General features: G+C 40.1%; 1 protein-coding gene across 1 annotated transcript in view; it reads left to right on the top strand.

Annotated features, from left to right (window-relative positions):
• PLA2R1 (phospholipase A2 receptor 1) overlaps positions 1 to 18,809 on the top strand; it is a 136,920-nt gene that overhangs the window by 19,538 nt on the left and 98,573 nt on the right. The window contains exons 3-4 of the mRNA XM_014478670.2: positions 3,649 to 3,822; positions 17,241 to 17,414. Coding sequence (XP_014334156.2) covers positions 3,649 to 3,822; positions 17,241 to 17,414 — 348 coding nt within the window. The remainder of the gene's footprint in view (positions 1 to 3,648; positions 3,823 to 17,240; positions 17,415 to 18,809) is intronic.

Below are 18,809 nucleotides of genomic sequence, written 5' to 3'. Positions count from 1 at the left end.
GGGAATCAGTGGAAAGGAGAAAGAACAGAAAGATGAGGGAGAGAGAAAATCAAAGTAGAAGGAAAAGATTTTTGAAGTTAAAAGCCTTGTCAGGATAAATATAATAAGAGCCTCTCAGGCCAACATTCCTTTTATTGTAGAAAGTCAGTTCTGTGTATGAAGCATGTGTGCAGGGCACCTTAGTGTCTCCTAAGACCAGGCTGGCATCTGTGTGGTGGGCATGTCAAGGCGTTAAAGGCAGACTGTTGTCAGACATTATTTGCTGTGTGTCAGGGAGTGGGAGGGGTTTCCTGGGTGTCTCAGTGGTAAAGAATCCACATGTTAACACAGGAGATGCAAGAGACACAGGTTTGATCCCTGGGTTGGGAAGATCCTCTGGAGACGGAAATGGCAACCCACTCCAGTATTCTTGCCTGTAAATCCCATGGGCAGAGGAGCCCGGCAGGCTGCAGTCCATGGGGTCGCAAAGAGTCAGACACACTGAATGACTAAGCAACATCAGCAACAAACAAGGGAGTAGGAAAGCGTGGTTTTGGTGGCAGGTAAGTGGTGGTGTTTCCATTTTCCATAGTTCTGTGATATCTGGCATTTTAAAACAAAGAAAAAGAGACAAAGACAGCTGCTTACTTCTGAAATTCTGAACCCTCAAACCTGTTTGTCAGGTTTTGTAATGTAGCTCTGTTCAGTCATTCATCCGTCCATTCACTGGCCTTCACACACTCATGGAACACGGACTATTTCTGGGCTCGCATCTGATTTACAAAGGCCAGCGAGACAGGAATGGTCCCTGCCCTTCTGGTACTTTGTAGAATAATGCCTCAATAAGAGCTTCGACTTCTAAAAACTGTAGGAAGCAGAGAAAGGAGCTCCTAAAATCTAAAGCAAGACTTCCTCCTGTACCTACAAGAAATGAGTAAAGAGACACAGAGACAAAAGTAAGCCATTTTTCAGGACTCACTAAAATAAAGCAAGTGCTGCAAACCAGCACTCTGAATAATCTCCAGTTCCAAGGAAGAATTTGGCTTTTTGTTTCATGTGAACATTTCAGCCAAATACCCGCACTCACAATGCATGCAGGGGAAGACTAGGTAGAAGGCAGAAGATGTGTCCTGGAATAGCAGCAGTTTCCAAACAGCTCAAACCTCTAGGGCTGGCGATATGGGGTGAGCTCAGGCTAGTGCCACGCCCCAAACTGTATCACCCACCCCACCCCTCCCGATTGTGAGAGAGGGTGGGAATCTCTACAGTCAGCCCTTTCACTCCAGGACCCGCTGATTTTATTGACGGTGGCCCCGATCCCCTTCTCATGGTAAAGAACCTCCTTTGAATCAGTTCTAATGAGGTGGATGAAACTGGAGCCTATTATATAGAGTGAAGTAAGTCAGAAAGAAAAACACCAATACAGTATATTAACTCATATATATGGAATTTAGAAAGACGGTAACGATGACCCTGTATGCGAGACAACAAAAGAGACACAGATATAAATAAAGAGCAGACTTTTGGACTCTGTGGGAGAAGGCAAGGGTGGGATGATTGGAGAGAATAGCATTGAAACATGTGTATCACCATATGTGAAACAGATCACCAGTCCAAGTTCAATGCATACAGGGCACTCAAAGCCGGTGCTTTGGGACAACCCTGAGGGATGGGATGGGTTCAGGATGGGGGACACATGTACACCCATGGCTGATTCATGTCAATGTATGGCAGAAACCACCACAATATTGTAAAGTAATTAGCCTCCAATTAAAATAAATAAATTAATTTTAAGAAAATAAATATTAAAAAAAAAAAAAAAAAAAAGGGAAACAGGTCAAACGCCAAAAAAAAGAAAGAATCTGCCTGCCAACGCAGGGGACATAAGAGACGTGAGTTGAATCCCTGGGTTGGGAAGATCCCCTGGAGGGTGGCATAGCAACCCACTCCAGTTTTCTTGGCTGGAGACTCCCATGGACAGAGGACCCTGGAGGGCTACAGTCTATGAGTCGCAAAGAGTTGGACACGACTGAAGCAACTAAGCGCACACACACTGATCCCCTTCTCTACAGAAAGTCCCAGTTGATTCACGAAAAGTTGTTGCCTCCTGCTTAAGGCCAGGGATGACCAATGATTGGAATACTCTGAGAACGCAGCCAGCAGGCCGCTCAGCGTGGCCATCTCTCTCCCAGACCCCCTCTCTGGGACCAATAGCCGGGCATCCACTCTGCCTTCTCTCTGTGTACAATCTGCTTGCCACACTGCACCATGTGTGTCTTTAAAAATGGAAATCTGATCATGTGCTTTCCCATTCAGTACCCTCTGATGACTGCCTATTGCCTTCAGAGTAAAAGCCGAAGTCCACATCATGGCAGAGCTGGCCCTCTGTGAGCCGACACCCCAGTGCCTCCCTGGTCCTCTGCCCACTGGGCTTCCCTGCTTTCCCCTCATGACCACACGTGGGTCTTGATGCAGGTCCCGCATTCCTGCTCTTCCTTCTGCCAAAGCAACTCTTGTCCAGAGGCCTGAACCTCACTTTCCCAAATTCTTATTCAGAGAGGCCTTCACTGACCATTTTATCAAAAATAGTGCCCCTTCAACCCCCACTTGGAGAAGGGAATGGCAACCCACTCTTGTATTCTTGCCTGGAGAATTCCATGGACAGAGGAGCCTGGCAAGCTACAGTCCATGGGGTTGCAAAGAGTCGGACACGACTTAGTGACTAAACCACACCCCCACCACATACACCCAGTCATTCTGTTCTTATCCTATTTTATTTTTCTTCATGGTTACTTATCACTACTTGAAATTACAAGTTTATCTATATATTTTCTTTCTCTTTTTTTTCTGCCCACTCAAACAGATGCTCCATATGAAAGGGAAATTTACTCATTTGGTCACTATTACATCATAATACCCAGTGCTGAACACATTAAATGCTCAACAGATATCTGTTGAGTGAATAAATTATAAATACTTATGAAACTCGAGATTCAGATGCTGCTGACTGATATACTTGGGGACTGGAAGATATTTTAAAGTGAAATCTTCAACTATATTCAGTATCTTGTAATAGCCTATACTGTAAAAAAATCTGAAGCTATATACCTAAAACTAACACAATACTAAAAAGCAATTATACTTAAATACAAATAATAAGTAATTTTTTTCTTCTTATCCATTCACAAATATGTGTGCTACTGAAGCAGTGTTGATCAATCAGTCATGTCTGACTCTTTGCAACCCCATGGATTGTAGCCCGCCAGGCTCCTCTGTCCATGGGATTCTCCAGGCAAAGATACTGGAGTGGGTTGCCATTCCCTTCTTCAGAAGGGATCTTCCTGACCCACGGATCAAACTCGGGTCTCCTGCATTACAGAAGTTTACCGACTGAGCCACCACGGAAACACTGAAACAGTGCATCATAGTAAACAAACAAGGAGATAAACATACAAAACAAACCACGTATCAGCATTTCCCTGAACACAGCACTCAGCCTTGTACTTTTCCACACACTAGACATTGAGGTCTTAAGGGTTAACCACGGTAAAGTGAGGGCCTTGCCCAGTGTAGATTTTCGGTCAATAAAAAATGCATTTGTGCTATGACAGTCTCCAAAGATAAAGTTGCCATACTACTTATTTGACTTTGTCCTCTTTTTTGTCTTAGATTTGTACACAATCAAAGGGAATGCCCATGGGACTCCGTGCATGTTCCCCTTCCAGTACAATCAGCAGTGGCACCACGAATGTACCCGGGAAGGACGGGAAGACAACTTGCTGTGGTGTGCCACTACCAGCCGATACGAAAGAGACGAGAAGTGGGGATTTTGCCCAGATCCTAGTAAGAATAAAATCTAGTCTTCCCTATATGTCACGAATGAATCAAGGATGATTAGAAAGTTATTATATCCAAAGAAAAGCACTGAGATTGAGCTATTGAAGTCTGAATAAGCTTGCTGAATCCACTTAACCAGATTTTGATTTTGTTTGTTTTTGCCTTGAAAAGACAATTCTGATGTATATTGCTTTTTTCCCCCTAAGTTCAAAGATATTAATTAGTCATTCCTCACTAAGTTCAGTGCATAAATATGCTTTAACTGGAATCAAATTTTAATACTCTGTGATTTCATTAATTCCAGCTTCCAGGCCGGATACTTCAAAACAAAACTGAATGCATATGAAGTTTTGCTATCCTTCCAGTCCACTCCTTCTTATGAGCTCCTTCACCTATCCAAGTCCTGATTGCTTGTCCTGCTCATTGTCAAGCCCAAACATCAGCTGGCCCTTGATGATCTTTTTAAAATCACAGTTGCCCTCCCAGTATTTCTCAACAGTGATTCCCTTTCCTTATTACTCAGTTTCTAGCTATAACTTTAAACTCTTTTTCTCTACTTAACCTGATTTTCAAGGTCCAGTAATAGCTTCAATGTTCTAAATATTTTGTCAGTAAGTACTGTATTTTTTTATTGTATTTTCATTTAGCTTAAAAGTTGCCAATGGTCCTTAAGTACTGGGGAATGTTTATATGTATCTTCTATTTTCTTTCTTATTTATTTATTTTTGGCTCTGCTGAGTCTTCGTTGCTGCAAGGACTTTTCTCTTTTTCACTCTCTCTTTCACTTTCATCAAGAAGCTCTTTAGTTCTTTGCTTTCTGCCATAAGGGTTGTGTCATCTGCATATCTGAGGTTATTGATACTTCTCCTGACAATCTTGATTCCAGCTTGTGCTTCATCCAGCCTAGCATTTCGCGTGATGTTCTCTGCATATAAATAAGCAGGGTGACAATATACAGCCTTGACATACTCCTTTCCTGATTTAGAACCAGTATGTTGTTCCCTGTCCAGTTCTGTTGCTTCTTGACCTGGATACAGATTTCTCTGGAGGCAGGCAAGGTGGTCTGGTATTCCCATCTCTTTCAGAATTTTCCATAGTTCGTTGTGATCCACACAGTCAAAGGCTTTGGTGTAGTTAATAAAGCAGAAGTAGATGTTTTTCTGGAACTCTCTTGCTTTTAGATGATCCAATGGATGTTGACAATTTGACCTCTGGTTCCACTGCCTTTCTAAATCCAGCTTGAACATCTAGAAGTTTACGGTTCACATACTGTTGAAGCCTGGCTTGGAGAATTTTGAGCATTACTTTGCTAGTGTGTGAGATGAGTGCAATTGAGCAGTATTTTGAACATTCTTTGGCATTGCCTTTCTTTGGGATTGGAATGAAAACTGACCTTTTCCAGTCCTATGGCCACTGCTACATTTTCCAAATTTGCTGGCATATTGAGTGCAGTATTTTCACAGCAATATCTTTTAGGATTTGAAATAGCTCAGCTGGAATTCCATCACCTCCACTAGCTTAGTTCATAGTGATGCTTCCTAAGACCCACTTGACTTCACATTCCAGGATGTCTGGCTCTAGGTGAGTGATCACACCATCATGGTTATCTGGGTCATGAAGGTCTTTTTTGTACAGTTCTGTGTATTCTTGCCACCTCTTCTTAATATCTTCTGCTTCTGTTAGGTCCATACAATTTCTGTCCTTTATTGTGCCCATCTTTGCATGAAATATTCCCTTGGTATCTCTAATTTTCTTGAAGAGATTTCTAGTCTTTCCCATTTTATTGTTTCCTGTATTTCTTTGCATTGATCACTGAGGAGGTCTTTCTTATCTCTCCTTGCTATTCTTTGGAACTCTGCATTCAAATGGGTATATCTTTCCTTTTCTCCTTTGCCTTTAACTTCTCTTCTTTTCTCAGATAAATAAGCCCTCCTCAGACAACCATTTTGCCTTTTTGCATTTCTTTTTCTTGGGAATGATCTTGATCACTGTCTCCTATACAATGTCACAAACCTCTGTCCATAGTTCTTCAGGCACTCTGTCTATCAGATCTAATCTCTTGAATATATTTGTCACTTCCCCTGTATAATCATAAGGAATTTTATTTAGGTCATACCTGAATGGTCTAGTGGTTTTCCCTACTTTCTTCAATTTAAGTCTGAATTTTGCAATAAGGAGTTCATGATCTGAGCCACAGACAAGTCAGCTTGTTTTTGCTGACTGTATAGAGCTTCTCCATCTTTGGCTGCAAAGAATATAATCGATCTGATTTTGGTATTGATCATCTGGTGATGTCCATGTACAGAATCTTCTCTTATGTTGTTGGAAGAGGGTGCTTGCTATGACCAGTGTGTTCTCTTGGCAAAACTCTGTTAGCCTTTGCCCAGCTTCATTTTGTACCCCAAGGCCAAATTTCCCTGTTACTCCAGGTATTTCTTGACTTCGTACTTTTGCATTGAATCCCCTATAATGAAAAGGACATCTTTTTTGGGTATTAGTTCTAGAAGGTCTTGTAGGTCTTCATAGAACTGTTCAACTTCAGCTTCTTCAGTGTTACTGGTTGGGGCATAGACTTGGATTACTGTGATATTGAATGGTTTGCCTTGGAAATGAAGAGATCATTCGTTGTTTTTGAGATTGCATCCAAGTACTGCATTTCGGACTCTTTTGTTGACTATGAGGGCTACTCCATTTCTTCTAAGGGATTCTTGCCCACAATAGTAGATATAATGGTCATCTGAGTTAAATTCACTGATTCCAATCCATTTTAGTTCACTGATTCCTAACATGTCGACATTCACTCTTGCCATCTCCTGTTTGACCACTTCCAATTTACCTTGATTCATGGTGTTGGAGAAGACTCTTGACGGTTGCTTGGACTGCAAGGAGATCTAACCAGTCCATCCTAAGGGAGATCAGTCCTGGTTGTTCATTGAAAGGACTGATGTTGAAGTTGAAACTCCAATACTTTTGCCACCTGATGCAAAGAGCTGACTCATTTGAAAAGACCCTGATTCTGTGAAAGATTGAGGAAGGAGAAGAAGGTGACAACAGAGGATGAGATGGTTGGATGGCATCACTGATTAAATGGACATGAGTTTAGGTAAACCTCAGGAGTTGGTGATGGATAGGGAGGCCTGGCGTGCTGCAGTTCACGGGGTCGCAAAGAGTCGGACACAACTGAGCGACTGAACTGAACTGAACCGATGGACCTAACATTCCAGGTTCCTGTTGCAATATTGTTCTTTACAGCATCGGACTTTACTTCCATCACCAATCACATCCAAAACTGGATGTTGTTTTTGCTTTGGCTCCATCTCGTCATTCTTTCTGGAGTTATTTCTCCACTCTTCTCCAGTAGCATATTGGGCACCTACCAACCTGGGGAATTCATCTTTCAGTGTCCTATCTTTTTGCCTTTTCGTAACTGTTCATGGTGTTCTCAAGTCAAGAATACTGAAGTGGTTTGCCATTTCCTTTTCCAGTGGACCACGTTTTGTCAGAACTCTCCACCATGACCTGTCTGTTTTGAGTGGCCCTACATGGCATGGCTCATAGTTTCATTGAGTTAGACAAGGCTGTGGCCCATGTGATCAGTTTCATTAGATAAGCATCTAAGCTACTTATCATAGTACTTAGTACTCACCAGGATTACCACCACCATCATCATGTCACCATTAGGTCTAACATCCTTTCAACATGTGCTTCTGAATCAATGATCCTTCCTCTTTATCATCTTTGTCACCAGCACTAATTAAGCATAGCGTTAGTGAAAGGTTGTTGTCGAATCACGCGAAGACACCGGGATTCTTGGCCCCGGGAGGAGAAGAATTCAATCCGGGGTCAGAGACGAGGCTTGATCGCTCAGAGCTTTTGTGTAATAAAGTTTTATTAAAGTATAAAGGAGATAGAGAAAGCTTCTGACATAGGCATCAGAAGGGGGCAGAAAGAGTACCCGCTTGCTAGTGTTAGCAATGAAGTTATATACTCTCCAATGAATCCAAAGAATGTCTGGAGGTTGTAAAGACCTCACCAGACCTACTCACATAATTTACATTTTAAGATAACAGAATTAGCCAGAAGGTTTAATTCAGAGACGGTCCTCAGGCAGGATACATTATTGTTATATAATCCTAAGGAATATAGAGAAGGAAAAAAAGTTTGTCCTTTCTTCCTCCTTGAGAATTCCAGACCCCTCTCTCCTTGGGGACCCCTAGACTCCTTATCAACCTGCCTAGGAAATGACTCTCTCATTAGGACTTAGATTCCTCTCTCCAAAGAACTTGGCCCAGATGGAATACAGGACAGACAGATTTGTTCCATGCCTGGAAATGGAGACTACATTTGATAGGATGCTCTAGAATCATATAGTTTAAAATGTAGATCCTTGTCCAGTCCTGGAGATGCAGTGAGCATTTACATTTTTGACAAATGGCCCAGGTGATCAACATGCAAGTAATTCCACATAATATCTATATACAGGGGTGATATTAAGACACTTAGTAACCAATTTGGTATGGACTATTGGCCAATTTAAGTGGAGACCTTAATGTGGAGGCTTGGAGTCCTGGACACCCACTACTGGTATTAGCCCCTTATCTGCTGTAATGTGAGGGGATGCTGAGGCAGCAAGAGGCACTTGATGAGCTCAGGAGAGCAGCTCTTCACCAATCAGCATGAAAGTATTTCATTATTTATTAACTGTCAGATCATTAGCCTTCTCTATCTGAATCTGAATGTCTCTGAATGTCTGTGTGGAGGAATATGTGCATGTAATCCCTACACTCCTTAGATCCTTGAGTCTGATGTCACATTTTTTACATCATCTTCTCTTTCCGTTTCCATCTCCAATAGATGTCATTATTAAAAGTAAATAAACAGAGCCCTGGTTTGAGTTCCCTGAGTCATACAGCAAATTCCCACTGGCTATCTATTTTAGATACGTTAGTGTATCTGTTTCCATGCTACTCTCTCCATTAGTGGGAAGAAGGCTCGAGAGGGAGGGGATATATGTATACGTATGACTGATCTATGTTGATGTATGGCAGAAACCAGCACAATATTGTAACTCAAACATCTTACAATAAAATTGTTTTAGGAAAGTAAATAAGCAAATATTAATAAAAGTAACATGTATTTCACATAGCCCTAATACTATTTTTTAAACTATACTAGTCTCTTTGATGGAGAAGGAAATGGCACCCCACTCCAGTACTCTTGCCTGGAAAATCCCATGGATGGAGGACCCTGGTGGGCCGCAGTCCATGGGGTCACTAAGAGTCAGACACGACTGAGCGACTTCACTTTCACTTTTCACTTTCATACATTGGGGAGGAAATGGCAACCCACTCCAGTGTTCTTGCCTGGAGAATCCCAGGGACGGGAGAGCCTGGTGAGCTGCCGTCTATGGGGTCGCACAGAGTTGAATACGACTGAAGCGACTTAGCAGCAGCAGCAACAGACACCTTGAGATTCTCCAAAGAACACTGTCACCATCCTCTGTCACTTTTAGCCAGTTATCATTTCCCAGATGGAAGCCTGGGTTTAGTGGTGCCCAGGGCTTTTAGATCCCTGGACTATTTGTTCAGCTTCCTACAGTTCAGAAACATCCTCCACTTGACAGCCTGCCACATTCCAACTCTCTTGCCCTTCACAAAACCAGCAGAGAGAATATTTATTTGTACAATGCTAAATTACAGTTCCAATTTTCTTCCTTTCTTTTACTTTTGGTTCCTGGTAGCCAGCATAACTCAAAATAATGTGCCAGAGACTGGAATCTGAGCACACTGATTGCTTTTTCCATGGGGTCAGGAAGTGGACAGGACAGAGAGATTAAAGCAAAGATTCATACTCCTGTATCTCATCTTTCTTATTCAGAAATTTTTTACTATCTCAATGTAGAATGATGCCTTTATTTTTAAAAAGTTGATTGTAAGTGAACACAGTGTAAATTTAGTCCTAATAAACACATACTAAAACACACGAGCAGGGAGGGATGTGATAAAACTTCTGTTGCTATAGATCTTCAGGAACGAGGATGACATAAAGGAATCTCTCTGGTTTTATTTAGAGGTGATTCTGAGTCATACTATGTCTGTCCTGATTGTATGTCTTACACAGCTGGAGAGTCAGGCTTAGTTAGTTTGAGATATTTTTAGGATACCAGCCTTTGGGTGAAGGCTTCCCCAGTGGCTCAGCATTAAAGAATCTGCCTGCAGTGCAGGAGACACAGGAGACACGAGTTTGATCCCTGGGTCAGGAAGATCCCCTGGAGGAGGAAATGGCAACCCACTCCAGTATTCTTGCCTGGAAAGTCCCATGGATGGATTTTCATGGGTCCATGAAAAGCCTGGCAGGCTTGTTGCTCTGGAACCTCATTCACCTGATACAGTTTTTATCAGTAATTTGAATGATAGCACAGATTGGTACCAATTTAGATGTATGACTACCAACCTTTGCTTCATCAGCAGTATTAGTATATCTCTCTTCTCAAGCTTCTATCTCACTCCCCAAAGGGCCATATAAATCTTTCTTCTCCCCTGACTTTCTAACCTTGCCCTACATTCTCCTTCCAAACTCTTAAGAGCCAACTTCAAAGAAAATAGGATCCCTCAGAGGGGAAGTTTTGACAACTTCCTGCTCACAGGCCTGCTCTTTAAGCCTACCGTGGTTTGGATCCATCTCTATTTTCTCCCTCCCAAGCAATAGTGGTCCTCCTCCTACCGAGGGCGAATCTCCCCACCTGGACTCTGGAGCCTCCCATCCAATCTTCTCCAACTTTATTTCAGTGTTTCTCAAAGCATGGTCCCTGTTCCAGATTGGAAAGGGAGATGTAACACTATCTCTCTTTGCAGATGTCATGATCTTGGATATATAAAATTCCAAAGAATCCACTAAAAAACTACTATAACTAATAAACTCATTCACAGGACACAAGAGCCATATACAAAAGTCAATTGTACTTTAGTACAGTAGCAATGAACAATCCATAAATTAGATTAAGAAAACAAATCAAACAAAGAGAGAGAAGTCCATTTATCCTAACATCCAAAAGAATAAAATACTTAGGAAAAATTTAACAAATGACATGAAAAACTTACATCTAAAAACTACAAAACATTGAAAGAAATTAAAGAAAATTAAATAAATGGAAAGACATCCCGTGTTCATGTGACCAGAAGGCTTTTTATTGGTAAGATGGCACTGCTACAGCAATCTCTATTAATTCCTAGCTGACTCCTTTGAGAAATTGACAGGCTCTTCCTAAAATTCATATGGAAATTCAAAGGACCCAGAAGAGCCAAAATAACAATGAAAAAGAAGAAAAAATTGGAGGACTTAGATTTCTCAATTTCAAAACTTATGGAAAGTTTGAAAATTATCAAAATGGAATAAAACTGAGAGGCCCACACTTATGATTTTTGATTTCTGACAAAGATGCCAAGACAATTCAATGGGGAGAGAATAGTCTTTTCAAAAAATGGTACAGGGAAACTGGATATTCACATCCAAAAGAATAAAATTGAACTTCTGTCTATCACCATATAAAAAACTAACTCAAGATAGATTTTGAAAACTTATATGGAAGAGATAAGACTATAAAACTGTTAGAAGAATTGGTTAGTAAGTTCAGTTGTGTCTGACTCCTTGCGACCCCATGGACTGCAGCACGCCAGGCTTCCCTGTCCATCACCAACTCCCGGAGCTTACTCAAACTCATTCTTCTTAGAAGAATACATAGGGGTAAAGTTTCATGAATTCTTAGATATGACATCAAAATGAAAGCAATGAAAGAAAAAAATAGATAAATTGAACTTCATCAAAATTAAAAATTCTGTGTTTCAAAGGACACAATCAAGAATGTGAAAAGATAACCCACAAAATAGGATAAAATATTTGCAAATCAGATATCTAATAAAGGACCTATGTCTAGAATATATAAAGAAAGCTTATAACTCAGTAAAAAGACAAAAGTCCCAATTTAAAAATGGGTAAAATTGTCTGAATAGACATTTCTCAAAAAAAAAGAGATTGACAAATGGCCAATAACCAATGAAAAGCACTCAGTATCATGAGCCATTAGGGAAATTAAAACAAAAACCACAGTGAGATACCACTTTACATCTCACACGATGGCCACAATTGAAAAGACAGACTAAAATAACAAGCGCTGATAAGGATATAGAGAAATTGGGACTCTCATACACTGCTGGAAGGATTGTAAAAGGATACAGCTGCTTTGGAAAACAGTCTGTCAGTTCCTTAAAAGGGTAAATATTGGGTTACCATATGACCTGCAATTCTCCTAGCTAATTATCCAGGAAAAATGAAAACACATGTCCACACAAAAACTTGCACACAAATGCTTATAACAACATTATTTATAATAGCCAAAAAATAGATACAACCCAATGTCTATCTACTGAGGAATACATTAATAACACATAGTATACCCATACAATGGGATATTATTGGGCTATATAAAGAAATAAAGTATTGGTACATGCTACAACATGGATGGCCCTTGGACACATTATGCTAAGAACCCAGTCACAAAAAGACCACACAGTACAATTCCATTTATGTGAAATTTTCAGAATAAGCCAATCTATAGAGACAGAAACTAGTTTAGTGGTTGTCTCAGACTGGGAGTAGGGGTGAGGACTGAAGGAAAAGTGGGGAGTGATTGCTAATGGATACTGGGTTTCTACAAAAGTGTTCTAAACTTGATTGTGGTGATGGCTACACAATGCTTTGAATATACTAAAAACCATTGAACTCTATACTTTAAATGGCATGTTATATGGCATGTTAATTGTATCTCAGCAAAACTATTTTTTTTAAAAAGTAAATGGGAGATGAGAAATTGGAGACAGCATATGTATGAAACTATGTGATTAACAGGGGTAGAGAAAAGGCAGAGACTGGGATGGGGCAGCCAAGGGAAGGAGTTTTTTTGTTTCTTGTTTTTTAAAGGTGAGAGACACTAAGTCATCTTTGAGTGCATCTGGAAATGATCAAAGAGAAAGAGGTTGAAGATGCAGGAAAGTGAAACAATTGGTGAAATAAACATGGTCTCTCAGAAGGCAGAAGGAAGTGGGGTCCAGATCCTAGATGGATGGACTAGCCTTTTATGGATGTAAAAACAGCTTCTCCGTAGGAGAGAAGAAAGAGAGCATAGTACAGGTCCAAGAAGGTTGATGGATTAAGTGATCGGGAATATGAGGAGTAACCAGCCCAGACCTGTGGACTTGGAAGAGGGGAAGAAGGCATGAGAAGTTCAGACAACAGGAAAGGTGTGAAATGAACATGGTGGCTGCTGGGAGAGCAAGCTTACTGGAGAAAACTGGTCACATTTCCAGGAAGTTTCAGGGGTGGTTGATAATGAATCAATCAGATGACTTTTCTTGGCAGTGCTCATCAGTTGGATGCAGGCACAGAGCAGGCAAATGATTGGGTTAATCTGCTGAAACAGGCTCCAGAAAGTTACTAATGACTTAGGCCTCACTGTACTCCAAGATTTGACAATAAGTAACAAAACTGATATTATCTCTTTCCTTGGGTTTCTGGGGCCCATGCCTACTAGTTTTCTTCCTTCTTTTGTGGTCACCGCTTCTCATCTTCCTTTGATATCATAGTCTCCTTACCCAACTACCTTTAGGCACTGATGGGGAAAAAGATGGAACATGGTACTGCTTTCCTGATACTTAATTTTATGAGGAAAAACAGACAATCAATAAGCAATCACATAATGCATCATTTAATTTCAACTGCGATCAGGGCTACCAAGGAGCTTGTATGGCACTGGGAGCAGGAAGTCCTGACTTGGTTTGGTATCCCTTTTACAGGAGATTTACTACCAACACACTTTGCAGGGAACAGATATTCAGTAACTATGTGCCGAGTATATAAAAGACCAAAGAGAGAGAAAATAGTAACTTTGTAGCTTGGAGTTGCTCTAATAGTATGTGTATTTTTTGTTTGTTTGCTTTGTAAGAATTCAACCATTTTTTTAAGTGGCAAGAAAGAGTATACGTGGGACAATAACAAAGCTGTATCCTTAGGGAAGACAAAAAAAGCCATACTAATAGAGAAGGAGAAATGGCTGCATCTCAGTCATGATCTATAATAAAATCAGTATTGACTTGAATACACTTCAGTTCATTAGAAAAGAAGTGTGTTTTGAAAGGGAAAAAAAATCACCTATTTATAGCATCTTGCAAAAAAGACTTTTGGCAATCTTTCTTCAAATAATAGGAGATACAAAGATATATATGACATAGTTGTTTCTTTCAAGGAGCTCATAATTTAGTGACAGAAGAGATGATATAAAGACAACCAAAGATGCAAAGAAATATGATGGTTTACATTAGAATTTTTGGAGAAAAAGTAAGAGTACCAGCCTTCAATCTTGTTTTCTCAGTGGCTTGAAAATAAAAATTAGTTATGAAGAAAACAAGAGGATTAAAAGTAAATACATGCAGATGTCTCATGCCAAGATGGGAACCTCTGACAGGAGGGGTTCCGGGAAGTAGTCTTAGAGGCCAAGATGAACCTGCAGGAGGTCTCTTGGGGAGTAGTCTCAGGCTCGATACATATGGAAAGGAAAGGAAGAAAGCAGGATTGCTCAGGACTGTGATGCAGGATTGGCAACCCCCAGATTGACCCACAAGGAGTTCTCAAGCTGTATTTGGCCTTGGTTGGGGTGAGAGGAGGGGTCTTATAGCTCTGTGGTGACCATCATGGTTTACAAGCTGCTCTTGAGAAGGGAGGGTGACATTGGGCAATGAGCCTCGTCAGCCAAGGCAAACGTTGAAGGAGAGGTGTCTGCTGGCAGGTGGGGAAATACAGCTTGGTCCTGAAGGGAGATCAGAAGAGCACATCACAGTGCCCAGGCCCAGGGTGGCACTTCCATTCCATTTGTTACCATAAGATCCTCAAATAAGATTCGTGGAGTGATACTCAAGCCATCCAGAGGAGCAAAGAGAGGACTGACTGCATAGAAGTGTACATTCTTATATTTAGTTCAAATTTCAATGACAAATGGGCTGACTTGTTAGAAGATTAGGGGCATCTGTTGCAAACATTTGAGATATTCCTTTTGATTAACCTTAAGAATTAGCACAGATAACACCAAGCCAAGGAAAAACTAACAAAACTGAGCTGGGCAATTTGTAGCACAGACAGATCACCTGCAAGCCTTTTATCTTAACTGTTTAAGGTATCGAATTCAGGCTTTGCTGTACAGAATTCAGGTTTCTGCCAAAGGCTGTGTTTACGCAGCTCAATCCATGTGCTGTTGAAAGGGTAGGACCTTTCCTTGCCAGTTTTTGGCAAAAATGGGAACAAGATCGACTGAAGAGTCATCAGGCCTTTTCTTATCCTGACATGGCTTATCCTGGAGGCTTATAGTTAGGACTCGTTATCGAAACTTTCCCCAAGGCAGGAGACAAGAGGCACGTCCCGGGTACCCAGATCTCTCCTTTGACATTCTCTCCAGTCTCCTCTTCTGACCTCCTCTCATCTTCTAGCAGCCAGGGGCTATTTGTACCTGCTCTTCTTAGATGTTAGGACTTCTTAGAAGTCCTTCAGATGTTTTCTTTCAAGCCTGTGTTTCCCAGTATTTGCATTGTGGACCATCTGCATTAGAATGTGGACCCGTGGCATCAGGAATATGTTTGAAAATCAGTTTTCTGAATCCCACCCCAGACCTACCAATTCAGAATCTCTGAGAATGAGAACCAGGAATCTGTGGTTTTTTCAGAAGTCTGCTAAATGATTTTCATGCACAATGAAGCACCACCCCGCTCTTCTCTCATGGACTCAGCTCTCACACAGGATGAACAGGGCTAAAATGAAGTCTGATAATGCTTAGCATGTGTCCCATCTCACAGATGGCTTAGCTTTTTAACTGGAAATGGTCTCTAAGGACTCAGACTCAATGTGGAAATTTCAAACATCAGAGCAAGATGATTACTAGAAGCATCCTCCTTCCCTTCTCCTTTCCTACACATTTTCTTCGGTGATACAGACTTGTCTTCTGCTCTCCTTCAATCTTGGATCCTTCTATACATGTGTAGGTCAGGAAACTCGGTAGACAATCTCAGATTTAATATATTTATGTTTAATAACTTCTCATTCACTAACTCAGTACTGGGGAAGGCACGTTGCAACCAGACATGAAAACAAACTTCTGCATTCCCAAGGGAGCCATCTAACTAAGCATTGTGTCAAAAAGAAAGCAAACAAAAAAGATTTCATACTGTCAAATAAGTTTGAAGTATAGTGAATTAAAAGCAAGCCTTTTCTTTACTAGAGAACTTCTCAGAGCCTTTATTATGCTAGTGTACATTGTGAATTCCCCAGAGGAGGTTACATATGCACTACATCCCAGCTTCTCTTGGGGAGCTCTTAAAATTGTAATACTCTGTGGATTGCACTTTGGGAAAGATTGTTCTAGATTTAAGCAGATTGCCTGACCATAAGTTATACTCTTGCTGTTGCACAGTTCACACTGTCTACATTCTGAAAATTTTTGGCTGAGTTTGATTTCAGGTAATTACTATGACTGCTTAGGTTCACCTTGAGGTTTGATTTAAAATTTCATCAAACATACTTTTGCTTTCATTTTCTGTCATTTTAAGAAACTTCAGAGTTCAGATCCATGTTTCATACTTTGTTAAATTTACTTTAAAGCAAACTACTCAACACTTGGCCAGTGTTTTGCAAGTGGATTTTGTTTCTCCTCCTTTTGATTGAAAGAATTTTAAAACATTTTTAAAAATTGAATTATTAGTGGAGAACAGAGGAGCCTGGCAGTCCAATGATGTCGCAAGGATTCAGACACCACTCGTGACTGAACAACAGCAGAAGTTGATTTACAGTGAAAGAACTTTCTAAAACTAAATATCAATGTTCCTGTTCTCAGTGTTTATTTGAAAACTTCTGTTCATTAGAGACTCCTATTTCTACTTTATCCCTTTTAGTCTGTCTAGTGTTTTGGTATTTGCAGGGAAAAGCCTCCTGAAAGAGCATTTGCATCTATCTTAAATAAGTATTTCAATTCATACAGTTTTCAGTATAAAGTTCTGTCTGCTTTTTAAAGAATTCAGATGTTATTTTCACAAAGACTTCACTTATATTTACTTCTCTTAAAAATGGCTACTATCATTTTCCCAGAAAGGGTCAGAGCTTCTTTATTGATAATTTATTGAATTTCCTTTAAATCTTGAACAAGTTTTACCATAAAGCGCCAGTGGGAAAACAATACAGATTTTTTGTCATAAAGACCTAACCAAGAATAGATAAGAGCACTGAAGTTTTAGGAATTACAAGTTGGAATCATGACATTCAAATTAATCTCAGAAGTATATCACTGTATAGATAAAAGAAGGATATAAAGTTCTAATGGATTTTGTTTTCAGCATCCACAGAGGTGGGCTGCGATGCAGTCTGGGAGAAGGATCTCCATTCACGCATTTGCTACCAATTCAATCTGCTTTCCTCCCTGTCCTGGAGCGAGGCTCATTCTTCATGCCAGATGCAAGGAGCTGCTTTATTAAGTATTGCAGATGAGACTGAAGAAAATTTCATAAGGAGTAAGTAGGTGTATAATGCACATTGATGTTGGTACAATTAAAATGATGTTGTTTACAGTTATGTCCATGTATGCCAAGATGTCTTCTGGAAAAAAAAAGTCCCTTGGAAAATATTCTTTTATTAACATGGTCCAAAGTCATACCCGGAATTTTAACCTGAACCCTGGGCCATTCCATTTGACACCTGGCCATGTCTCTCTTGTTTTCTCCACCTCGGAAAAGACAAGTTGGGGTCACAGCAAGGGACCTAGGAGAATCTGCAGCTCTAACAAGTGACTATGGGAGACTTCTGAAGTTAAGTCCAAATTCCTCCTTTGGTGGAGATCTTAGCCATTCTGTTTCCATTAATTAATATAAGCTGTTTACTAATTAAACTAAATTTTACCTGTCTGTCACTATGTGCAGTATGTAGTGGGCTTTCCGGTGGATGCCGAAGAACTCAAAATTTGATTGGAAAAGCAAAAGTACACACGTGTTAACTAACACTACAAAATAATAACACAAACTGTCAAAAGAGTGCTAATGAGTTAAGTCTTGTTTTTTTTACCTCTCACTTAAACTCTCTTCTTACTTCTCTTTTATAGATTAAATGTTTGTAGATATGTACATAGAGCAATTTCAATTTTTTTGGAAACATTTGCAAGTGTCACAAAATTAGCCACTTTCATTAAAAGTTTCTGACTTTTTTTTTTCAAATTATATTGCACGTATTTATTCTAAAATAACAATAATAAAATTATTCAAAGGATAATTTTAAAAGTTCAAGTATACAGAAAGAAAAACAAAAGAAAAATCTCTCATAGTTCCACAATCCAAAGATAGTCATTTTTTTTTCCCGCAAAAAACTCACATAAATGCATGTATGCATACATCCACAGTATCTATGGCAAATAATATTGAATAAAAACATGAGGCAGTTGTGCAGAGGTTAGGAGATGGGACCAAAGAGCCGCCTGCCTGGGTTTGAATCCCACCTCCATCACTTAATAGCAGGGCTAAAGAGATAACTTAACCTCTCTGTGCCTCAACTTCTCCCCTCTATCAAATGAAAATATTAACAATGCCTACTTTTTGGCATTGTTGTCTGGCACACATAACTCTCAGTGTGTATTGACCACTTAACAGCAACCATGGTACAAATGCTTGTGTAATTTACGTGTATAATGAACATCTGTCCATGTCTAGAAATAAAGATCTACATTATAAGTTTCAGTGGCTACATAGTGATTCAGGTTAGTGATATTTAGCTAATCTCCAGTATTAGATAGGGATAGGTGGATAAAATTCTTTGTTTTTATTTCTTTATCACTATTGAAAACCATCCCTGCACATACCTTTGTGCATAGATCCCCAATTATTTCTCTGTAAGTTTGTAGTAGTAGCTTCACTGGGTGG

The sequence above is a fragment of the Bos mutus genome, chromosome 2 (assembly GCF_027580195.1).
Source record: "Bos mutus isolate GX-2022 chromosome 2, NWIPB_WYAK_1.1, whole genome shotgun sequence".
Taxonomy (NCBI): Eukaryota; Metazoa; Chordata; class Mammalia; order Artiodactyla; family Bovidae; genus Bos; species Bos mutus.
Note: the sequence above shows the minus strand (reverse complement) of the source record. Positions and strands in the feature narration are given on the sequence as shown.